Source organism: Meleagris gallopavo, chromosome 6, assembly GCF_905368555.1.
Source record: "Meleagris gallopavo chromosome 6, MGAL_WU_HG_1.1, whole genome shotgun sequence".
In the NCBI taxonomy this organism is placed as follows: Eukaryota; Metazoa; Chordata; class Aves; order Galliformes; family Phasianidae; genus Meleagris; species Meleagris gallopavo.
In genome coordinates this window covers 23756340-23782553 of record NC_139409.1, presented here as the reverse complement: position 1 = coordinate 23782553, position 26214 = coordinate 23756340, and the positions used below count along the sequence as shown (strand labels likewise).

The 26214-nt window shown below is 39.4% G+C and overlaps 1 protein-coding gene across 5 annotated transcripts in view; it reads right to left on the bottom strand.

Moving 5' to 3' along the window:
• The window catches only part of DYNC1I1 (dynein cytoplasmic 1 intermediate chain 1), a 181171-nt gene that overhangs the window by 117476 nt on the left and 37481 nt on the right, over positions 1–26214 (bottom strand). For all 5 annotated transcript variants that reach the window (XM_085227476.1, XM_085227479.1, XM_085227477.1 and 2 more), the window contains one exon: positions 22167–22282. In XM_085227476.1, the coding sequence (XP_085083602.1) occupies positions 22167–22282 (116 nt within the window). The remainder of the gene's footprint in view (positions 1–22166; positions 22283–26214) is intronic.

Below are 26214 nucleotides of genomic sequence, written 5' to 3'. Positions count from 1 at the left end.
CGTTGACCACGTACTACAGCAGGACATCATTCTATACTTTGAGGGCATGATCTTCAGCTGATCTATTACCTATTTGTTCATTTATTTATTTCAGCGCCACAGATGTCTTCTCATGCTACATATATACTTATTTCACATAAAGTGTAATTAGACTTTGGAGCTCATTATCACAATCTCTCCAGGGTACACATAAGTAAGAAAAGATTTTGCAGTTCTAGCTATCACTGAGGTCCACAGAGACCACAGTCAGACAATTTATGCAAGGATATTCTGCTGGGGAAACAGTGCTCTGCCTGCCCAGCTCCCTCTGACGCTGGCACAGACAGCACATACAAACTGAGGCTAGACACAGCCCAAAAGAAACTGCTAAGGGCAACAAGCATGAGATCCCACAGAGGAGGTTTCAGCCATGTTAAAATAAGATGGATTATTGTTAGCACGAGGTGAGAAATTTTTCTCTCGTCAATTAATAGAGGGCCTGGAATAAGAACATGCTGACTTTTGCATTTTGTTGGGGAAATAATTTGGAGTATTTTCTTATTGAAAAGGAGAGAAGTGGATTTAAAGCCTATCGTGTTTTCAGATGACTACGTTTCCTCTGTATGGAAGAAGAGGTATAAATATTACATTTGAAAAATGTCACGTTGATAAAAAAGCTACAGTTTCACCAATATAAAATATGAATGCAAACAACACGTCTGTCAGACATGGCTATAACATACTGCTTAACACTGCTAACTTATAATACGCACCTATTATTGTTAGTTCTCTTAATGAAAGAAAGCAAAGACACTGCATAAATTCTTGAACACATGTTTCACTTTTCCAGCTGCCCCGTGCTGTAGAACATCATGCTAACAAGAAGTGATGCTAACAAGAAGCTAAAACCAGTGTAGCAAATGGGGCATTTAAATATATATAAACATACAGACATTCGTATATAAATAGAAACTGGCTATTTTGGGGAAATGAATGGATCCCTAGACAGACATATTTCAGGCTAATATTACCTATATTTTCCTACATGGTAACCATTACAGTCCTGCTTAATCAGACAAAAAAAAAAAAAAAAGGTTATGCTCACACTAAAATGGAAAGTCAATATTCAGCTATCATCTCTTCTAGGTTCAATATGAAATTTTGCCTGTCAAGCACAGTGAGCAAAAGGAATATGAATTTTGACATTTTTGCTCAGTCATTTCAAATCCATACTTGACACCTATGCCTGCCAGCACAGCACTTGTGTTCGTGTTCAGACCGCTTCTATACAGACTGCCACCAGTGTCACCAGCAGGATCAGATATCCTCAGTTTCTTTGTTCTAAGGTTTAAAAAAGCATTGTTTTATACCATTTCCCAATATGCTGTACTTACACAATCTCGAAGAGATTACTTCTCTTTTTTTCCTGCACCAAAATCCACATTTTCTGCGCTGATTTTCAATCTCCACTCAAGTAAACGGATCTACACCATTATTTACTGAGAACTATGGCTCAGTGTTGCAGCAGGGTGGCATACCTCCATCTAACCACCACATGATATTCACACTAAATACTTAAACCAAAGTCATATGCAAGCATTAAGCTATATTTATTTTGAAACAGAAACAAAAAAAATAAAAAGAAACAGGTTGAGATGTGAAATACCTGATGATTATGAAGAAGTCTGCAGGCTTGAGTATCTGATTAAACAGAGAGGAGAAATGACCCTTTGAACTTATAACCTACTGGGGGTGGTTTCCAGTGCAATAACACCCCGTTTAAACCCTATGGCTACAGTACATCTGCGGTTCACTGACTATAATTACAGCTTTAATACTGTAACTGTAGCAAACAAGTCCCATGGTGTATTAGACTAAACACACAAGGCATTTTGTCCTCCTGACTACAGCCTGTTTAATGGCATTTCAGGCTCCAGCACATAAGCCTGTTCTTGGCCACACGCTCCCAAGCAGTAATAGTTGGCCTGAGCTGGTTCCAAAGGAGCACCGTTCCAGCCCAACTGGGCATTGGACAATTACTTGAGAATATCATTTAGGGCTGAAACCAATACTTATCTAGTGATTGAAATCAGTTGGGAACTGGTTACTGTCATGTCAGCATTATGTCTTTCCTGGAGCCTTTGGCGTTGTTGGTTTGGCTTGTTCCTACACTGGGCATTTACAGCTGGGCTGACGTGGCAGCTGAAGGAGCAGCACACTGAGTTTATTTGTTTGTGTTTTATATTTTACTTCACTCTTGATACTGGCTTTCCTCCTGAACAAAACAACCAGACCCAACCCAGCTCAAAAGATGCAACCTCACTCTGACTACCGCTTGTCTACCCCATGCCCTGCAGATGGGATGCCACACAGTGACGAGCCTCTTTTCTTAAGCATCTTGCAAAGTGCAGCCTCATTTCTGTAGCTTCTCAAACAGAAAGAGGTGTCACTCAGGGTAAGCAAGCGACCTATTGAAAAAACTGCTCCAACGTGCTGTTACCCCCTGCCTTGCTCAGATGTCCTGGCTCTGCCTCCTTCCTTCAAGCACTGGTCTGCGGAACTCCTGCTGCCCTGACTCCTGGAGCATGCAGGTGGATCTCTGTAAATTCAGTGCGAGGGTTCATCTATCCAGTCCTTCCCCAAAGACCAATCTTTAAATAGCTTAAGTCTTCTTTAACTCCTGCATTAAAATGAGTCATCGGCAGTCGTTAGCCTCATCTTAACCCTGAGGGTAGATGCCATACTTTTCCCCAAATAGGATTTTACTTTTGGTTTCCTCCAGTAAAATACAGGCTTCTGAGTATTCTGGCTCTGTTCCTCTATAACCTACTCCCTTCCACATCTCCTATTTTGTAACCACACTCTCCTATCTCCTAGAAGAACACCTATATCCCTGTCCCCCATTTCTCCAGTTGGACAGCACAGGGACACTGTTCTATTCCTGCAGGCTCTGCTGAGGCTTGGAGGGGACATGCTGCTTGCTTGCTTCTGTGTTAGGTAAATGTCCACATTCCTGACCACAAAGATGACATAATGAATATAAGACAAGTAAATTATCAGGGCAACATTTTTAATGTGGGGAAAATGGTAGATTTTAGAAATACCCAACTGTAGCTTGTGTCTCTGATTAGTCCAGTGGGATTTGTCTCCACAAGCTGCAAGCACAGTGCACATCACATCCAGACACCACCCCACACCTTAGCCACCAGTCAAAGCAGCCACAGTCTTCTTCTTAAAACACTGGACAAGTACATGCACCCCATTTGGATGAAGAAAGGAGCTTGCACATGAATATTCAGACTCCTGCCACCTTCTCAAACTAATGCAGGTTAAAACTTTAACAATAATGCCTTGCCCCTAATAATAATAGTAATACTTTGCAAGGTTGTAAGTACCTTTCAACCTCGGTTATCAAAACACTTTACAAAGGCAGTTAAGTAAGTATCATTATATCTATTTTACTCTGAGGTGACAATGACTTTGTGTCAGTTATAACTGCAGAACAATCCAATACTTATCCATTATTCAGCTTCCCAAAATAACCCATAATTCTCTAGCAACTCTAACAGGAAAATGAAATCACAAATGGGGTAAATGAAAAATTCACCCATCAGTGAATTTAATGGCTTATTCACCTAATGGGCAGAATCACCATCACATCACAGTCCTACTGCAAATAATAACAACGTGCACCTATAGAGCATCTTTCATCATGAGCGATCCCAAAGCACTGGGCAAACTGGAAAGTAGGGCTGAGGACAACTGCATAACACAGCCATCACTGGGAAGGAATGCAGATAGCATACCGAAGCAGAAACTAAAAGAAAAATCCAAACAAACATTAGCTTTCTTAAAGAAAAGGGTGTAGCTTCTTCTTAGTGTAGAAATACAGCAGAGCCGCTTTCGGAAGGCAACACAAAAGTTATGGTGAGACAATCAGTTGAAAACTCCGTGGGGTTTCCTAAATAAACACAAAAGCCAGGGCCCCAGCAGGTGGCCAAGTTTGATATTCAAATCATTAACATTTTACATGTGGAGTTTTCATTAGGACAAGGTTACCACATGATGGACAATCTGTATATATTTGCAGATGTGGCATGCATGGAAGTCAGACCTGCGCGAGGAGTATAATTCATAGCAATCTCTCTGCCCGAGAATAGCTGAAGGCAATGTCCAATCAAAGTACTGTCAGTGCACCGCTCAGCGAATAAATGAGTTGCTTTGACAGGAAATTCCAACAGCAATTTTAATTCTGATCAGGCTTCAGGAAGTGGAAAGAATAAAAACACATCAATTATAGTGACAGGAAGTTTTAAATCACATGGCAAGCAGCTGCTGCCAAAGGACACATCTGCCAGCTTTCTTAAGAAGTATGGTATTTTGGTGCGACCAAAATTTTACACCAAAATTTTACAGGCTGACATCAGTCCCTAATTGTATGTTATCCCACTACAAGGGTAAAGAAAATGACACGGTGCAGACAGCACACCGTCATTACAACAAATCAGAGAGACGGCTTTTTTCTTTCAATCCTGACCCAAAACAAGCATATTTATAACAACTACCGAACGCGCCACCGACTAATGATACAAAGTGCACGTATGTCCACCTCAATAAAGCGGGAGATCCCAGCAACAAGGCAGAGACCGCTGTTTCCCGAGCCAGCCCCAGGCTGCAGAACCATCAGCACTTTAATCAATACACAAACGGTGCCTTTTTTCATTAATCCGTGCTGTAAATTATGATCGCTGCGCTGAATCAGTGGTGTATGGGGAGGAAAGCTGACGAGTTGTTTGATCTCAGGCTGCTAGTGGATGGTGCAGACTGAGAGCCCACCGAACCATCCTTCAGCTGTACGGCTGGGTGCTTTTCTTTGTCTCCACATCCAGCACGAAGGAACTCTGGGTTAGACTTCTTACAGCAGAACCTAATTAAGCCTGCCTGGGAATGGGATGGCAGGGCTGTGGTGGGCAGGGAGAGCAGGTCTTGGACACAGCTGCTGACTTTCCTCCTAGAGCACTATGGCTCAAAAGGCTATCAATGCAGGGCAAATCATTCAAATGTATGCAAATTATGCCGGTTTCACTTCCAAGTACAAGGAAGCTGTTTTATACAGTCCTGGGAGTGCAAAAGGGTGTTAAAGCTAACAGGAATGTGATTTATAGCCCAACACAACACTAAAGCAACCTGGCTATAGAGGGGAAAACCTCTGTAGGGTAAAACCTTTACCTCGCTTAGCCTGTGAAGGTTCTGTAGTAGCCTTCTGCCATAGAATGCAAGGAGGGAATGGCTACTGCTGGTACATGACACGTGCCTAGAAGGTTAGTCAGATGGCATGTGCCATCCAAAGCAAAGCGATGGATGAAGCATGCTGAACTGCTAAAGCAGTGATTGACTCACATCCTACACAGCTGATTGATTTATACCCTCTACAACTGGATTTCATCCTCTGCTGTACACAGCTTGCTGCCCCAAGTAACATGAGTGGTTCCCCTTCACTGAAATGACCAAAAGCCTCAAAGGGCTTAGAGCTGAAAACTGCTTTTCAAGTGGGTGGGTGGATTTAGGAAAGGAAAATTTGCCCTTGGAAAAGGAGGTGCTTGTGAGTTTTGCTGATCACATAGGAGAGCATGTTCTAAACGGCAGAAAAAACACCCAACCACAACTGACTGAAACACTTAAGCAGATTTAGCAAAGGTCACCAAAAAGTGTGTCATTTGCACAATACTGGCAAGCTTTGTATAAAGTTTTTCTTTTCAAAGAGAATATTTTTCAATACAGAAGAATACTGGAGGAAAGATTTAAACTGATTCTATGCAAAATTTTTCAGTACGTCTTCAGAGACAGTGTAAAAATTGGATTCCAAAACAAAGAAAAAAATTCTGTCAAGATAAGACATGATATATCTACTTATTTCATTTTAACTTCTACTTAAATAGTAAATGAAGCTAAAACATAAAAGTGCTCATAGTTTCCCGCGTAATTATCCACATTGAAATCTCTCCTCAGGAGAGATTCTGTGGGCTTTGATCCAGGTATTTTCAAGCATTTAAGGAAGGTACAGAAGCCAAAACCATACTTCTTCTGAAGAAAATGTGGTATAATTTCCTTATGCTTTTAAGGACGTTCCACACATGGACAATCTGGCCTTAAGTCAGAGACAAAGTAAAATACAAACAGAATTCTTAAATGTTCATTACTGTTGAAAGTCTGTTATTTGTATTATTTTCTAACTTTATAAAAATTCTCTTTCTATTCTAATAGAATCCAAGAATATTTAAGGATATTGATAGTATATCTTACTAATTACTTCTCATCAAATGCACAGTAAATTACAGTAAAATGACATGTCACTCTATGTCTATGCATACTGATACCTTTTTCCAATGATTGTGCACTATTTCAATTGCAAAATGACAAAAAGGCAAAGAAAGATAAATTGGCAGCTTTATACGCAGACAGGCACGTAAAATACCTCCTAATGCCCTATCTAGCACTAAATTACTTTGCTTTTCAAAAGTCTCCTAAACTGGCTAAATGACTGAGCTGCACACATTTCCTGCTTCTACTTCCCAGTTTTGTCCTGTCTCCAGGACAATTCTATGTACAGATTTGCTTCCAAATACCAGCACTGGCCCTAATCATGCAGAATTTTCCCACTCAGGTCACCCAGACTTAGACCTGAGTCCTCCCAGAAGGACACCCTGTGGCACATCCCTGGGAGCATACCTTGACTGCACCCTGACTACCTGCCAAGGCACTTCTTCCCTCCATGCCTCATCACCCAGTGCCTGCTTTCTTTGAAAGAGTATTGTGTTGCAGTTTGAAGAACCAGGCACAAGGACAGCAGGACACAATACAGTCCGTCTCAGGTTTTCTTTTACTCCATTCCCAATACTGCTTGTCAAAATTAACTCAAGGAACAAAAAGTTCGAGATAAACATATTACTGTTTTAGAGTTGGTGAGAAGAGAAACATAATAGGAGCTTCAAAGCCTGAGCACTTGATAACGTTAACCAAAGGCAAATAGAAGCACTGAGTTTACCAAGAGGTGAGTTATAAAGCCTCCGATGCACTGACTGTGACGTGAAGTGCACGCCCCCATGTTGCCTGATGACCTTATACCTGTGTGACCTTCCTTTCATCCAGCTCTGCTGAAACTGGTATCTTCGCTCCCAGCTTAAACCAGGGCTGCTTTGACGTACACTGCCTCTGCACAGTGTCTAATCCACCAGCTGACAACAGACCCAAATGAGCTCCATCCTGATACATTTATTAGTCCCCTAAAGACAGAACATCTTCACATGCTCAGCTGCTGGCTCATTCAGTCCAAGAGCTCTCTATGTTGACTGACAGAAGCTTTACCTCCTCTGAAGAGTATGTTACTGCTGATGAGGTTAAGTTTACTACTCCTTTACATTACTTAAAAACTGTAGTGGAGATGACAATCAGAGCATCTGGAATCAGAAGCAGTGCAACAAAATGACTCATTAGTCCATGGTCAGACTTCTTACAGTGCAGGATGTCAGCTTCTCACATCCTTTCACATTGCCACCTCCAGAAATATTCTCTTAATTTCTTAGGAAAATACTGAATCACAGAATGGTTGAGGTTGGGAAGGATCTCTGGAGATCATTTATTCCAATCCCCACACGCAAGCAGGGTACCCTAGAACACATTACCAAGGATTGTGCCCAGGTGGCTTTTGATTATCTCTAGTGAAGGAGACTTTACGATCTTTCTGGGCAGCCTGTTCCAGTGCTCTGTCATCATCACAATAAAGAAGACTTTCCTCATGTTCAGTTGGAAATTCCTGTGTTTCACATTGTGCTCACTGAGTTTGGCCCCATCCTCTCGACAACTTCCCTTCAGGTATTTATACACATTGATCAGATCCCCCACAGCCATCTCTTTTATGAGTTGAACAGGCCCAGCTCTCTCAACCTTTACTGATAGGAGAGATGCTCCAGTCCCCTCATCATTTTAGTAGCTCTTCACTGTGCTTGCTCCAGTAGCTCCATGCCTCTCCTGTACTGCAAAGCTCAGAATTGGACCCAGAGCTCCATGTGAGGCCTCACCAGGGCAGAATAGAGAGGTAGGACAACCTCACTCAAGGTGCTGGCAGTGTTCTTCCTAATGCAATCCAGGACCAGGATACCATTGGCCTTCTTGGACACAAGGATACACTGCTGGCTCATAGGATGCAAAAACGTCTTTGTGGTTTTCAGCATATCCTCCACTTTCCTTTTGCTATTTCTCCATTCTTTACAATCTGTTGTTCACCCTCCTGCTTTATTTCTTACTCCATCTCCACAGTCAGGAGTTATTTTTTAAGCTTATGTTTCTGCAGCTCTTCAGCTCTTTGGCATTCCAAGTGCCAAATGTCTTCTTTTTTATTAATTTTTTTCCAAAGCTTTTTTCTGATTTAACTTATGACTAGTCCTCTTCTAATATAATTTTGGTTATTCATCAATTGGATGAACATGTGCTGATTTACACTGATTTTTATCGCTATCGTAGTCCTTGGAAAACTGTGTAAAAGATCATAGATTTATTCAAAACCTGAAATTCCTCCCTGCAAGAAGCAAGTTGTATCTCTTGACAATCACTAATAATTGTTTTTCCAGCTGATACACTGAAGTTTCACCTCCCTGAAAGCCTCTCCTCTTAATCACCTTCCAGTGAGGTCATATGGAGGACTACCGCCACCTCAATGAGTTGGTCAACAGTATAAAAAGAGGATGCTGGCATTTGGTGATTTTGTAACCAGCTTCCTGTCAAATTCATCACAACCATGAGAACAAGAAGCATCCCTTATGAAGATTTCTTTTCATAGTCATCCAAGATTTTCCGGTCCCAACAAAGCCACTGAAAGTTTATAGACACAGATAACAAGACTTCTCCAGGGATCATGCTACTCCCTGTAGAGTGTGAGTCTTTCTTAAGTCCTTTAGTTGAAGACATCTTGTTTCATTCATTCATTCCCTGGAGAACTTGCACAACTAAGATCTGAGTCTCCAAAGAACCACAGAAAGACAGCTCTGTATTTCAGTTTGGCCACACCCAGACTCAAGATTTTGAAAAGCAAGTGCCTAAAACAAATCAACATTGTACCTCCTTTAGTAAGACCTTGCTTCTCAGCAGAATAAACACTGAAGAGCTTGTAAGAAGGCTGGCAGGTCACTGCCTTTTTTAGAGCACCTGCACAAAACTTCCACTAGCATGAGAGGTTCAGAAGACTAAAATTCCCCCACTAACTTTAACTAGCCATGGGAATGACCCAGCTTGTTGCAGTGTCTCGATATGTCTCATAAAATGCACTGAAATATTTGCTAACAGGACTATCTTCATGTTATTGTTGCTCATTTTTATTACATGAGACCAAGAGTGCCCATCAACAGCAGGACCTTGTGCCTGGTACAGATATCAGTTTTCAATGTACTGACAAAAGGGGACCACTTCATTAAATCTCCTACTCCCAAAACAAGCAGACAAATAACAAGACCCTTTCATGTCAATGTGCCATTTGTACAGGCAAGTGCTTAGCAGCATGGGTCATGTAAGCTAGCCCATGAGGACTATTTCTGGAAAAAAAAAAAAAAAAGACTCTGGAACTTATTTTAAGATTCATATCTATGCATTCATGCATGTGCATTTTAACCATATACATAATTCACTTAAGTTTAAGAGACCTGCTTTTAAATACTTCACCACTGTGTCATACAATGGAAACTACCTCAGGGCTACTAGGAAGGGGGTTCAAACATCCCTCATATAAAACACATCATTACGCATTAGAGGAAACTTCATTCACCAGAGAAGAATGGCATACCAGCTGGAGGTGAACACCATAAACCACATAAAGTTTTAATTAAATTCATTAAAAATTCTTTGTCTCTCAGTGGGTGTGGGGGCAGATAGATCCCTTTAACAATGGCCAACACGCAATCAGGTTTGTCAAAACTAATAATAATACAAAAGCATTAACTCACACTGGGACGTTCTGAAAAAGTTTGAATAAGTGTATTATTTTTAATATGGAGCATTTATAAATTATTGCAAGATGTGGCTGGTTTTGGAGCACAGTTGCTGTTTCTATTGTTCACTGGATTGATAAAAGGTGTTAATAATAAAAGGCACATTTTTAGCAGTTGAAAAAACGAATCAACCTGAAAATATAAGTGAGAAAGATATTTTTCCCTTAAAAGACAGGAACATATACACACACACTGTCCTTCAGTGTTTACAGTCTATCACCAAAGCCATATACAACAAATGAGTGTTGCAGCACCAGACCTCCTCCTGCAAACATACACACGCCTATCAGAAAATCATATATTCCAGAGGGAATAATCATGAGTACAGAACTAAAACCATGCATAAATATTTGCAGGATTAGGGCTATTAACTAGGGTAAAAGAGGATAGCTATGTGGTCGCTTAGCTCTTATGTAAATGACTATTTTTCAAAGCTGGAAAGCCTTGCAAAATACTTTTATGTTTAATGAAATCCAAATAAAATGATTCCACAATGGACTGAAGGGCTTCACATGATGAGTCAGTGACAATGTCAGCTATTTAGACTCATGGCAAGCACTTCATTTAGGTCCTGGTACCACTGAAGTCAGTGGGAGTCCTCTCCCTGATTGCAACACAAGTCTTTGTTACTAAATTATCTCAGGCTGATGAACTGTGAAACTGCAAAGTTACTTTTACTAACCATTCCTCATCCAGATGTATTAAAGATAACTGCAAACCAGTTCATCAACTAATTAATTCAGTAATTAGGTATGAAAACATGCTCACTGCATAGCTAATACATAAGGGAGGGTCTGCGTTTTTTGTACTTTGTCAAAATACAAGAAATACAATGGGTCAGATGAGCAGTAACACAACATATGTACTATGTCAAAAAAAGCATATGTATTATGTCAAAAGTAGGAAAAGAGCAGTTGTGTATATATTCTCCATCCTACACCTCAGCAAACAGGCCTGTAGTTCTTTTGGCCATTTTGTAGTTGTGGTGCTGTAAGTCTTAGACTTAGACCTGTATCCACTTGATATTCAGTGCTCTTTAGATCAAAGAAATTGAGTGACTTTAGTTCTACCATTACTGTAAGACATATGCCTCAAGCAAGATGTGACAGAAAGATGCATTTGAGCACTTATACAATACAAATATCAGCTTGGTAGACCAAAATGTTAGTGCATAACATGTGCACTAGTATTAGTCTACACAGTAAAGAATTCTGACTAGTAATGAAGCACTACATAGAAACAAAAGAGCAAAGTCATTTTTCTGTTTTTTCTCACTCCAGTTGCTTAAATGTCAGCCGTAGAAGTACTGTCCTCAATCACACAGGTTTCAAAGGAAAATCAGACGCCTGCTTTTCTACCTCCCTTTCACATAGATACAAGCAACTTCAAAGGTAAGAGACAAAGGAGATGAAGAAAACAAATAACAGTAATAATAGTCCCAGAACTGTTTCAGCGGTTGATAAAAAACATGGCATAATGCATTTGTCTCCACACTGTCATTGCAAAATGGTGCGAATTGTCTAACTTCAGCCATCCAAAAACGAAGCTCGTAATTGAAATGTATTGGCTAATTTCTGTAAGCAAAGGAGAAAGGCACAAATGGAAGGTAATTCTTTCAGTGTTATGGTAAATATGATGGCTGTTAGGATAAAGGCCTTCTAGAAGGGTCTATCTCACTCTTCTGACCACAGACCTGCCACACAAATAGGTCAGGCACCTAAAGGTGGAGCCATTACATATGACTACACAGCAACACAGCACTATCTCAACAAGGATTTAACAGGTTAGCTTGGGTATGAGTATCTCTCATGCTGCCAGATCACGTAGCTCTGCGATAGCAAAACATCACAGCGAATTCAACTGCCCCGAATTTACTTTGTTCATGTTTAAATTGTTAGTGGTTTCTGCTATGGGTAAATACAGAGATATATGTATGTCTCTCTGGTGACAGTAACTCAGTTTGTGATTTGATCTGAATTACACATCTAGATTATAACAAAGGTAAGACTCCTAACATTTACTGCACTGTACTTTCCTCAAGACTATCAGGTGGTGAGATCTTGTTGTGGTTTAAAGGTTTAAATCCATCACCAATTATCCGTACATCTATAGACATAATGCAGGTAAATAGATAAGATAATCTATATATAATGTATATATATAATGTGTATATATATATAATATATATAATATATATATAATATAATATAATATATAATATATAATATAATATATATATATATATAATGTATATATAATGTATAATCTATATACATTATATCTGTAGATACAACTACTGGTAAATACTTACATAACTACATGAATGTATCTTTAACTTTTTAACACAGTTCAGTCCATAAACTAGAGAGATAAAAGGACAAAGATTGCCCAATTCATTTCCTGTTCACAATGTTTTAACCCAGGAATCACATGATTGATGCTTCCCAAGCACACATTATTAACAACGCACTGATGCCTGCACATAGAGTGTAATTCCGTCCTTGAAAACATAAGCTCACTTTTTCCACTGGCCATTTTTTCATGACTGCATCAAGACCCAGTAGAAATTCCTACATCCTTAAAATGTACGCAAACACTTCAGTGCATAACTTGTAGGAATTCTACCTGTTTGAAATGCTCAGCCCTAAATCCAAGCTTTCCACATTACTTGATATAGTAAAAGGTAAAATGGAAACAAGAATAAACCCTTATTCCTGACCACTATGAATTGCACTCATTATATCCCGTCCAGTTCACATCTGAACTAATCCAAGTAGTTTGACTGGCCTAGAAACCTGGGCAAAGACTGAAAGACAGTCTGGATTGAGCCCATACCTCATAAAGTTGTGTTGGGTTCCCCTTTCTTGGCCTGAATCATCCAACCAAATGATCCCACCACGCGTGTCTCACACTTGCAGGAAGAGTTCATTATACAAGATGAGACTGCCTACTGAGAAGCAATAAATGACTGCTCCAAAAGAGTCTAAGCTTTTAATATGGCATGTAATGACCCAGTCCATACCATTTGGCACAGGCCAATTCTAGGCTGATCACCAGAAACAAGGCCTGTATAGCTGATCTGATAAAAACGCAAGCTGCTATCACAGATGCAAGCAAGCTTCTAATACTTCTCAGCATCCTCAGCAATGCAAGTCCTCCAAAGAATGGAATCTATCACCAAATTTTCTAGCTCCAGAAAGCATATGGAAGACCACAAGGCAAAATCTTCAGTATCTTCTGAGTTTCATAGCAGATGGGTGGTTGTTTTAAGCATGTTATGGCTGAATAACTGGTACCTAGGAGAGGAAGAGTAGGACCCGAATGTCTGAATAAAGGTAACTAGAAATGAAATAAGAAATAACCACGACGAAGGGATAAAAATTAAAAAATTCTCGAGATCTACAGCTGGGGACCAGACCTTCAGAAAAGCTCAGCTCAAAATCAAGTAATGAGATTTGCAAGAGTCCTCAAAACCCAACCAGTGGTGCTTTTCGAAAGTGCAAGGATTTGTTCCTGCCAAGCTTAGAGGAACTGAACCCATTTTGAGCTCTGAAGTGGCAAGCATTACATGGCAAGTGGGGTGAGGAAAAGAAAAAAGTATCCACAGCAACAATGCAATTGTAGACTTTAGATAATTGTGAAGCTTCATAGCTTGAATGCCAAGCATTTTAGAAAAATAATGATTATTTATTCACTTTCTATGGGTCTTCAGTAGAAATTAAATTGCAGGAAGAAGAAAGCACTCTTTTGGAGGATAACGGTTAGGACATACATCTAAATTAGTTGTGGCTTAATGTGAATTTATGTTAAGTTTATTTAAGATAGATGGGGAAGCAGCAGCTAGTGCCTGGTTAAAAAATGACATTATTTGTGGAGATAGTCTATTGTATTGCAGCAAAAGAGAATTCCATCTTCTATTAACAGTGACCAGTGAGAATTCACATTGAGACTTTTACTTCACTGACACATCCATTTCATCATAAGTTTCTTCAGTCTTCATAGTAACTCTTGAGAGTGCATGTGAGCGAGTCAAAGAATTCTCAGGAAAGGATCCAGTTACTGCTGACTTTGGAGGAGGAATTCTCAAATACTACAGAAAAGATCCACAAGCTGTCATCACAATAAATAAAGCATGGCTTTGCATGACCCTGGAAAAAGTTTTTGGGAGAGAGAAGGGAGATCCAGAGCTGCCCTTGGAGTGTTTTACCCAGGTGTGAAGATGCACTTGGTGAACAAAAACCCAGCTTGGAGTGCATCCCTATTTATCTTTAAGGCAGGTAATAACGTGGCGCGTGGCAAACCCTCTTCATTTCACCCAACCCAGCCATTTGGCTCCCTCTCCGGTTAGTCTGAGAGCAAGCAGCTGACATTCTATCCAGGGCAGGTGGCCTCTCCTATGGAAATGAGCCAATTAAAGAGGACTATAAAGGGGCACAATTGGCCAGCTTTTTAAGCTGTGGCTTGGCTATAGAATTGAAGACAGAAAGCTGATGAACAGCAGAATTTTCAGCTGCATAATTTTTGATCCAGTGCATTAGTAGCATGGGTTAAAATAGAGGAGGGGATTTTGGCATGTGAATCTTTCTCCTTCCTTTGAGTCACAAGCGCCAAGAAACAAACTGAGTAGTGTGAAGTAACAGAACAGTGCTTTTTTTTTTTTTTTCCAGTACCTCTTTTTTTACACTACTAATTAAGGGCTTTCTACATTACAGCCTGTGTCTATTTCAGCAATGATTTTGTATCTACTTATGGGATTAGAAAGATTAAGTGCTAATTAGTGCGCTGAGGATTAATAACTGCTACTTCTGCAATGCACATTTTTCTTAATCTTGTCTTTAATTCCAGTGGAATTGGTCCATGTTACAAAGCCAGGGTTTGCCAAAGCTCACTGAACATGCAATAGAAGGTGCCCAGTAATAATTTCCTTGTATATACTGAATAGCCATCATCCTTTATGCTAAATAAAGAATTATAGGGGTGGTAGAAATAAGCACACTTTGTTTCTGAAGAAAATGAAAACCTGTGTCTTCACTGTTATACTGGAAACACTATTAACCCAACTTTCCCCCCACTTTTATATTTTCCACATACGTAACTTAGAATCTTAACAGTAAACACCCTTAATTTAAAGCATAGTCTAATACTACTAAAATCAGAAATATGGTAAAGTAAGAACTAGAAACATGTGAAAATGGCAAATAGAGAAAAAACGTCTTCTGTGTTTTCATTGACTGTTGACTCCACAAATCTTGGTGCTGTTCATTAGTGGGATAGTTTCCTTCTGTTCCCCCGTTTAGAACTCTCAATTCTAATATATTGATAGTTATATATTTGCAAATAAGTTTAGAACTAATTGGTTGCTTGAGGAGAACATTTAACAAATCAGCAGCTGTTTACTTGTAAAACACAGCCAGGATCTTTTCCAGAGAGGAGAGACTTAGAGGAAAGATTTCCTTTTCAGCCAACAAAAGATGCAATTTGCATACAGGTGTTACTGGGCTTCTCTCTGAATTCATGGATCACTGCTAGTTTCAGATGTCAGGACAAAAAGATGGGTCAAAGGCACAGAAAGATGACTTGCAGCTAGTTAAAAGAGTTTGAGGTCAAGAGTGCTAAAAGCAGAGCTCATTTTCCACCAAGTGACACCAGATGTACCAGGATCTCATTAAATTACACATTTTCCATTGAAGCTAAAGGAGTAGACTGTGTTCTGCACAAGGGGACTGACTACAGTCAGTCTTCTTGTTTTATTCTATGATACAGTAGTCTCGCATCTCTTGTATGGATGATGGGATCCAATTGCTCAAAAGCATACACAGCATGGATCAACCATTAAGATCAAGCAGGATCTGCAAGGAGGAGTGTCAGAGCAGGATCCATGCAACCTGCAGTGAATTCATAGCAGTATTTCTTTCATATACAGTGTTACAGTCATACAACTGTTCCCTCCAAAGAAGTAATGCCTCTCAACTGGTTCCTGACTCTAGGTTTTGTGGAGGAACTGCAAAGAGCCAAATTACCCTTGTGTCCCCATGCAATGAAATGATGCAGGAAGAAGTCTTAGATCCCTAAAAAAGCTTCACAAACCTCCTACTGTGTGTAGCCAGAACCAATCTTGTCTCTGTTAAATCACTCTTACTAGATAGCTTCCTCCCAGAGAATTACTAATGCTTAATAAATTCTCCAATCTGCCTGATCAAAACAGTTCAGCATTACGAGGGCTCTCTACTGAAAACCAATCTGAGTGTGAGAAATACCCTTCTCAAGAAGTCTTTAGAGAGGATAGGGGAGAAGATACAGGGAATGAAAGCAAATACTGCACAACTATTGCTAATAAATACAGCAATAGGCCATGCATGCAACAGGTCAGCTTTTACAAAAGGACTGGGATTGTCTAACCAAAATCCTATTTTAGCCCATGTATTGTATATTTTAGGAGATTAAATATCTGATGTTTTCTGTTGCTACTAAATGCCAAGCCTGAGAATGACCACATCCTCTTCATTCTTCCTCCCAGAAGAAACCTTTGTCACTGTCAAGTATATTATTTGGCACAGGAATAGACATAGAAACATTTTCCAAAGCCAAGCTCTACCTTATTTCTCTACTATAGAAAATTCCACGAGCTGCTGGTAGAAGAAATGCTTTAGAGATATTCACATACTGTCTGTGATTTGCTAGGAGTGGCACATAGACCTGGTAGGTCCCCCCTAACCTAACATGGCTGTTGTATACAATACAATAATTTGGTCTTTTCTCACATTTTGTTCATCATCATTCACAGTCATACAGATTTTCAGTCACACAACTCAAGCACCTTCTAATAAATACAATTCTTGCCTCAAAGATAAGGCAGATGTTTTTTCTGCACCAGCAACACTGGTACCCCTTCCTCTCCTCCAGCATCCCTCAGGCTCGGTGTGTTGGTTCATCATTGCACCACCAGAGGGAGCTGCCTGAATGCCTTTGAAAGACTTCATGACTAATTGAAATCTAAAAAAAAAACAGTCCCACCTTTGAAATCTTATTGTCTAAAAAGGGGATGCAGTCGTGACAGAATGAAAGAGAAACTGAAAGACTGCTGGACAGCACAATGCCTGAAATCTTTGCTTTGCCTCTTTTTAATCACAGCCAATCTTGTACAGTCTGGTACAACAGTACAAAATGAGCTTTGTTGGTTTAATCAAACAAAGCAGTTTTGAATTAGGGTGTTTAGGTCAGCTATTGAGATCCACAGTTTGACTCTGATAGACTGAGGTTTGAGAAGAAAAGGCAAACTAGATGTTAATATTTAGCTAAAACCACCAGTGATATATGATATGGCCTAGGATAGATCATAATATTTTTCTTATAAAATCAGCGTTCATTAGTACAATAATAAAATTCTGTCTCTTTAAAACCAGACACTAAATTATAGCATTCATTCATTTTCAAGTTGTCTCTCTTTTTTTTTTTAAGTAGTTATTTCTGTCCCAGCACTGCTCTGTTTTCCAATACCCTCTTTTGTTTACAACAGAGGGGCTCTGATTTTCTCCCTGATACATCCACTGCTTTTTCATTACACATATTTTCATCCATCCTGACACACATGCTGCATGTATGGCAATGTGGCAATGCAAATGTGTCTGTATTTCACATTAAATTTGGAGTTCAAAGCTGTTCTTGGGTGCAGACTTGCCTTGCACTCTTCAGACTGGACTGAGCTGTAACATTCTCTAGAAGAAGCCAAAGAAGCTCTTTAACTTAACCCCCAACTGCTGATCTGTAAGCTCAAGAAAGATTGGGCATGGAAGGCTCAGGTATGATCTTGTTCAGTTCTGAGACTGGCACTTCTTAAGTACGGCATGCATTCACAAAGCTAGAGCTGAGCTAGTCACTGATGCAGCATGCATGGCACACGGTCTGCTGTACATTGCCTTATGGGACAGACACCATCAAAGTTCCATGCTACTTAAACCTGGGAATCTCAGCCCAACTCCCAGATTTGTTTTTTCAGTAACTGGGCATGTTAGTCCAAAGTCATTCTTTGTCTGATTTCCAAAACTCAAAATAGGACACAGCCCTCATATAGTGTCAGTGTATGACACTTCTAGCGATATGTCATTTATTCAACAGTGAGTGGAAATGAGAAATCTATACTAACATGGCTCTCTGCTACTATGCTCATCAGTGAAGACCTAGTGAAAGCAGTCATTGGGTTCTAAAGAGATCTTTGGTTTCATCCTACCAGTCATATTCCCACATAAATATCTAAATTAACACATCTCAGTCCTTGAACCTTAGACTGTCTCCTCCTTTGGAGCTTCAAAAAGGACAGCTTTCTGGAACATAAGTTCAGGAAATTACAGTGTTAAAGAGATGCAGAAACTAACCCAGCCTCTGAAATTTCACCTGTTTTGACACTTCATACTGGTCTATGTTCAAACAGAATAGAGAGTTTATTTTATTTTCTCTCTTGCAAACAAATTATCCTCATTATTTGAATACAACAGATAAACAGCTGGAGCAAAGGTCTGAATTGTGTTCTTCGCCAGAACTGGGCAAGCATTTGTGACATAAGATGAGGTTATCTTGCTCATGAAGTGGATATGGTGACACATCAGCTTTTCTCACATGGACAAGCACTTGTTAAAGATGCAAAGGAAAAAGGAGATCCACTGTACTAGAAATTCAAACTTCATTTCCTTCTATAAGGGATCTAGCCTTTACTAGAAATGCATTTCAGACAAATCTACTTTCGTTGATAGTCTGGGAAGTCAGGAAATTTAAATATCCCATCCCATTTAGTTGATGAAGAAGTAGTTCCAACTTGATGAAAGAAGAATAACTGCATTCCTGATACTGGCCAGCTATCCAAATCTTTGTGCTTCCCAACCTTGTTTTGAGATGGGAGGCAGATGAGAGGAGTACCTCTCAGTGTGGGGACAGTGCACAGTTTCCCTCAGAGACTACATCTCCTGGCTCATCAGAGAGTAGGAAAATTGGGTTGGAGCTGAGACAGGCACCCAGTAGAGCTTGAGTGTTTTACTATCTGAAAAATTAGATTCCAGGCAAACACACAAACCTCCTTCCACTCTGCATACCAGTGAGAGATTCACCCTGGGCGACGGTCAGAACACAGCTCTTCTGTTGCTGCTTTCTTCCAGGTGTGCCTTCACAAAGTGCAGCTCTGCAGTGATATGGAGGGTCCAGCCATTGAAGGCTGCCATTCTGGCACAATGTGAATGTGACAGTGAGTAGGAATGTGTCCCAGAGACTTCTCTGAAAATATTTGGCCTAGTCTACATCTTAATCGACTCCAGAATGGAAAAGGCAGCGCAAATGAAATGTCTCCATCTACAAATACCTAAATTCAAATCCAATTACGGAAGGAGGAGAGGAAAAGTAAGGAGTGCTTTTTTTTCTCAGGCTCCAAAGCCAAGATCTGGGTGTTTTTGAAGTCATCCTACAAGGAAGAAAAGGCTGAAGCTTACCGTGACGTAAATAAAGCAAAAGAATTAGGTACTTGTGATCAAAGGGTTGAATGATGCATATACACATCTCTCTAAATAATAGAGTGGGTGGGAGAAATGACATGTCATTATTCCTCAGAAATAAAGAAAATTACCTGTTCTGAAAAGAGGAGTTAATCTGTTTTTACACAGTGAAGAATAATGCCACATTATTTCTTCTAAAATTAGCAGCTGACAAGCTGAGACTACGGTGCTCAGAGCATCTGGCTCTCTGGAACCACACTGTACTTATCTCAGTGAAGCTTTCCTCCTTTCCTGTACCAGCTTCTTAAAGATTGGTGAGGAGCAGCCATTATGACACAGGCCTACATCCATTCAGCTCTACGTATGTCTAAGACACTTCAGTTTCTTTCTTTAAGAAGCAAAGTGCAGAAAACCTGACATTAACATTTTACAAATAACCTGGTGACTTATCATACAGGCAAGATTTTTCCATCCAGCTGTATCTTTTTAGTTCTCGTCTTTCAAGCCAGAATCAAATGTATGACAGATTCATTCTAAAATACAGCATGATTTCTAGAGTCCGAGATAGGCAGCAAAAGAGTGAATTCTGAAAGCTGAAGTCAGACGTGTCTAAGTAAATAAGAGGTTTATTTTTCCTTTTCTCAAACTTTAAGGCTTCAGATACCAAATAACAGAGCACATAACTACAGCAATGGCTGAACCATTCTGTTGATAAGATAATGGCTATATTTTATCACATGAATGCATAGGAACAGCATAGAGACTTCTCAAAACTGCTCTGCTGAGGAACTGCTCTGTTTGCTGTTCATGTTTAAAGTGACAGCATGTAGGGCTCAGCATTCATAAAGAGGTTTAGGAGACTGAAAACCTAAGAACTGATTTCCATTGGACTAAGTAGACCAAAATCACAAAGCTTATTTATCCTCTAGCAAATTTCCAATTAAGTAGCATTTCAACTGAATAATCAAACTTTCCTGACTCTTTTTTAATAATGCATGGTGATATTCATGCCAATTCATGCATGCAGAACTCCCTAGCAGCAGACTGAAAAGAAAATCAGTTCAACTTCCTCATCCACTCACATGAGAGAAGTGATTGAGTGATATTTTTGCTACGTTTGAATGTTTCTACTTGACTGTGACATAATAGAACACAAGAAAGGCATAAATCTAATCACCAAAACCATCTATCACCATTTGACCTCTCATAGCAAAGTATGTCTTTTTCCCTTGTAAGGCAGGAGGTTGGCCTCTTGTCCGACCAACAGAAGGATTTCAAAATAATTGAAGATCTCCTTGGAAAAAAAAGTTTTGCTATCCAGGAAGATCTTCTATGAGTCTGTGAACTTATCCTATACTCAAGAGACATCAACCTGTTCAGAAAGTCAGGTCAGGTACTGAGGACTGAAGTGACAGTTCTGGGAGAGGTACAACACAAAGGCATGTCTTCAACTCCCTGTACCCATAAGCTTTTGCTCAGGATAAAGGTACTGCCTTAGGAAAGAAGGGTATCACCTCCATTTTATCTACCAGTGACTCCCACAGTTGAGAATCTGTTTTTCTCAAGTCGGGAAAGCATGGCCTCATTGACAAGTCCCATTCACTCCAGGCTTCAGCAGCCTTCAGACTGACAAAGAGAGATGAACTGAGCCAAACTGAACAAGGCAGGCCTCTGAAACAGCCTTTCCCTCTGATAAGGCAAAACTGTCACGACATACTGCTCAAGAAGCTGCAACCAACGAACTGCATTGTTTATGCATGAAGGTACCATATCAGTCAACAGATGACTAAGGTAAACTCATGATCTGAAAAAGTACAATTTTTATCTAGCTCAGGAATCTTAAAGGCAAAACTGGCAATCCAGTTGCAGAAGAAAAGTTGACTATGTTTATCACTACAGTGTCTTATCTGATTAACTTAAGCAAAAATTATAACCAAGACCATCAACCAGTTTTTCTTCTTTTACCTGATAGTAATAACGTGAGAATTATATCAGGCTCATTTATTTACATTCACTTTAAATGGTTTCAATTCATATGCAATCAGTTTTCAGTAGTCCAACACTAGCAAGTTTAGTTGTGAAGTACAGTTAGATAAATGCTCTCCTCATCCCTCACCTCCATGCTTGTTTATCAGCAGGAAAGCCAAACAGCTAACAAACACTCCATGAGTACAGATAATACAACTGTAAGCAGAAAAAAAAAATGGGACTGTCCACATGAAAGTCTGTAAGCCTCCTTTTTCAGTGCATGAAGTGAAACTAACTTCTAAGATTCATCTTCAGGAGGGTGACACAATTACACTGGTCAAATACACAAGGGCAACTTTCCATCACTGCCTCTTTACAAAGCATGGAATGAATAACTTCCTTGAGAAAGCAAGAAAATTGGGATAAAGCACAGTTTTAATTATATTCATAATGATTTATTTGAAAATGTGTTCTCATTATACTATCCATTGTGAGGCAAAAGCAGTTTGGTTCCACCTGAATTTAAAGTCATTATTATAATTATTCTCACCAGAACAGCCATTAATCACATAAACAATACCTAGCTTGCAGAAAATACATGGGTAAGTAGTTATATTATGATTTAGCATTAATTTTCTTACATTCTTAAAGTCTTACTTGAATACTTATTTTCTATGAAAATGCTTTTGAAAAAAAGGTATCTTACCTTCAGATTGATGTGTGGCAAGAGGTGTCTGGGTCTCCTTGGAGTAGGACACTACCTCCCGAGGTAAGAAATCAACCTGGGTAATCTTTGACACCCCTAGTTTATGCAGTCTGCGTCTAAGATGGAACACAGGACATAAAAGATTAGTTATGTTAGGTGTAAGTCAGTAGCGGGAGCAAAAGTGTTTGCTTTTATGAACAGGATTAAAAAATACTTCAATGTTTGCTAAGATGAAACACAATGCACTATGTATGAAAAGAGCCTAATTACAGTGAGGAAAATTAATCCAGGAATCATTTGCCATGGTAAAATATAGTTACTAAAATCTCTCTGGGTCTGCTGAGAGGAACTGTAAATAGGAGCAAGGTACGACCTGCTTGCGTCCCTCACAACACGCAACAAACCTGTCTCCTCTTTCACACAGCTATTACTACAACATTCAGCCTGTTCAAGAGATTCATTCCTCAGCCTGAGATAATCAACAGTGCAAGAGGCACAGTGGGTGTAAAATATGCTGGACTATAAGAAAGCAGGATGCATAATTTCCATGAAGAGATTCTCTCTTCCACAGGGGGTTAAAAGCACTGGACTTGCTGTAGGTTCTGATCTCTCTCATTAGAGTCCTAATGCAAGGGTTAAAAGCGGAGCCCTGAGACACACCTGGAACAGATAGAGCCTTCTCTTTGTACTACTCCCCTAACTTTAAATGAGTATGTGAACTAAGTCAGTAGAGCCAACCAACAATGTAGCTGGGTAAGGGAAAATGGAGAGAGATGGCTGTGCATGATCACAAACACTTTTAGTTGTACACAGTTCACCCAAACGAGGAGGGAAAAAAATTTATCAATTTGTTTCCTGAATATTACTTGACTGTAGTGAGTGAAGAATAAGCAAATAAGCAAAGATGTCAATTTTTTTTTTTACTGGAAAAAAACCCACCAACTTTCAGCAGACAAATATATATATATGCAAATAATAAATGGATGAGCTAAATAAGATGCCTAGATCAACATATGCAAGCGTGCTTACACATTTACAGGAAATAAATTCAGAGACACAATGTTTCTGAACTGTCACATTGTTAAGGAGAGCAATTTGGAAAAGAAGAAAATTCATATGCATTATCCATTTCCTCTCTGTCTTCCTGACTGTCATAAGAACAGAGGTCAAACTTATTTTTTATCTCATTCATTTACAGTGGTTAAGGTATTCAGTAAACACTGATGTCTGAAAGAAAATGAGTACTGCAAAAAAATTGTCATCACTGGATGACACCTACTGAACTCTTGTGCTTGTTAAGGCTGAATCAGCTATATACCTTTCTAATCTGTTTTACTGGCTGAGTTTTTATTAAGCTGAATGCAATTTGATTCAGTGGGTAATCAGCATGAATCAGCCACGTCACATAACAGACCACTAGAGCAGTAACGGTTGTTACAGCTCTGAACCTCTTCTTTTCACCATCCTCACAAACACCTCTAACTTTGCCAACACAAACAAGAGCATGGATTCCCTGAAAATTCTCTATGGGAGGCAAAAAAAGTTCTGTAGCTTGTGATACACTTTAAGAACCTGTAACAGCTAACAAAAGCTTCAGAAGTACACTTGTAGCTGCTTTAAATGAGAGTATGCATGAATTTAAGCTTTAATAAATATCTTCTCCAGAAAAATCTTACATGCTTTTCCATCCTTTGACATCAAGTTTGAAAGATTTTCCTTCACATCAGTCCTCCATCATCTCAATCTGATTCCTTTTACTGAGATTCTTAAGCCTCCTTCATTGAAAGAGCTTCTGTTAAGTATCAGCTCTAATTAATCATGTGTCTAATTTAGAGCTAATCAGAAGCTCGCCTGATTCTAACGACAGTTTCACCTGAGGTCATTCCATATCTGTTTCACTGGTTAGGGATGAGGGAATATCAGTCCTCATTTAACTGCTTGTTGGGTTAGCGTCTGTCTAGACTGCTAACTAAGAAATGAGCTACCACCCAGAACACTATGCTGAGAGATCTGTTTAATTTTTCACCCAAAACATTTATTATTCAGGAACTGCTGATGGTTGTTTAGATGCATAGTGTCACTCTAACCGATTAAGACTGTGAAGTCTTCATTTGAAGGAATATGGTCTTCCTTTTTTTTGACCCTACTAATCAACCTGTAATGGTCCTTATGTGATGAAAAGCCAGCCTAACCCTTGGTCCCAAGCACTTAAGGACAACTGGTATATCCTTTCAGTACATGGACTCTGCCAAATATGGGCTATAATACTCTAGTCTAATCCCTTTTAGGGCAGTACTAAAATGTCTCATTTCCCATAGACACTGAGATAGTCATAATTCTTTTCACTTACAATTTATTGGATATACAGCTTATTGAGCACACAAACTTTGACGGATTCCTTTCAAAACTGCCTATGGGATGTCAATAGGAAGACAGTAATTAAAGCCTAAGCATTAAAATTGATTCCTCTGTCTGTAGGAGAATAAAGATGTGAAGTGTTTAGCTACACACATCACTTGCATCCTGACTGCAGGATTTCTTTCATGATGGTGTTTTTATCTAGTCTCATAGCCATACATCAGAGAAATACATGGTCCTCTATCTAACTCTGTCTTGTAGAAGACAAAGGACTTATGAAGCATACTCATGGGTTCACTCATTGGCATTCTCCTTTTCTGTCTTTACTGCTCCTAAAAGACTGAAGACTTGCGGCTATGCATAGGCTTATCTTTATGAGAATCAAACCACCTTGCCTTGCATAGCCATTTGAGGACCTTTGCTTCTGAGTGTGCTCATCTTCCAATCCCAGCTTCTGGGGAAGGGCAGCTGAGATTTCAAAAAGGTTTCCACACATCAAAACAGCTTTAGACACTCTTCCCCTTTTGTATGACCCAGCTGACGTTGTAGAAGTTAGATCTACCTGATACCACAATCAGTTGGAAATAAATGCATACCTAACCATTCTGGATGTGGAGAAAGCCTATTTAGAAAGCGCTCTGGACACTTTCCATTCCTGGTAAACAGCACTAACATCTCTAACTGCAGGTGGGAGCACTGTCAATTAATCGTTAAAGGAAAACTTTTTTTCTTGAAGCCTAGAGAATGGTGAATGAATTTCACATGAATTGCTGGGGAGAAAACACAAAGAACCTGCAGAAGAATAAGATACTTGCTTGGAAACTCAGACAGGAAAGCCCATCAGTTCATAGCAGAACAATTTATTCAGTGCAGAGATTTGGTTTTGCTTATGAGTCAAGTTCTGAAGAACTGGAAGGACAGTTACCTTTCCTTTTCAGAGGAACAATTTATCCTAAACATCTCTGCAGGTGGGCATTTCATGTCTTCAGGTCTTGCTATTTTTCCCTTACTATTTATTTTCTCTCCTTTTGCTGCCTCTTATGTTGAAAATACAGCATCCAATTTTCTCATTTAGAAGAGACTGTAAAATTCAGTCTGAGATGGTAGTGAGCAGCATTTTCACTTGCCAACGCACTCTGATAACTTCAACGACCACAAAGAATTCAGTAACTTATTAAAGCATTTTTTTGGTTGTTGTTACCAAGTCATGACTATGTACTTGGAGCTTCGGCAATAACATGGTGCTGATGTTAGATCTGAAGATACTGTTTAGAAAAGCCATTGTTTCTGATTTTCCTTGATTGCTCGCAGGAGATAAGAGAGGACCTCTTCATGCTGTCAGACTTCTCTTGATGATGCTAAACTACATTCATAACAAACACGAATGTCTGTTCCTTAATATAGTGACCTTTTAAAATATAAACATATTTGGTATTCTTCTTAATTACTAGTTATATTCTGCTACCTAAACAACTTTTTCAGATGGTTAAGATAGAGACATTCCATGTCAAACTGGAGAATATTAATTTTAGTCATAGTATAATTAGGTAACGCTTGACTGACCTGAACCCAACTCAAATGGCAATTAGTGGACTATGAACATACTTAAATACACAATTATAAATGCATAGACAGCTCCTACAGAAAAGGGGGAAATTGTTATTGCATGTGGGTTATTGCATGTGAAAAC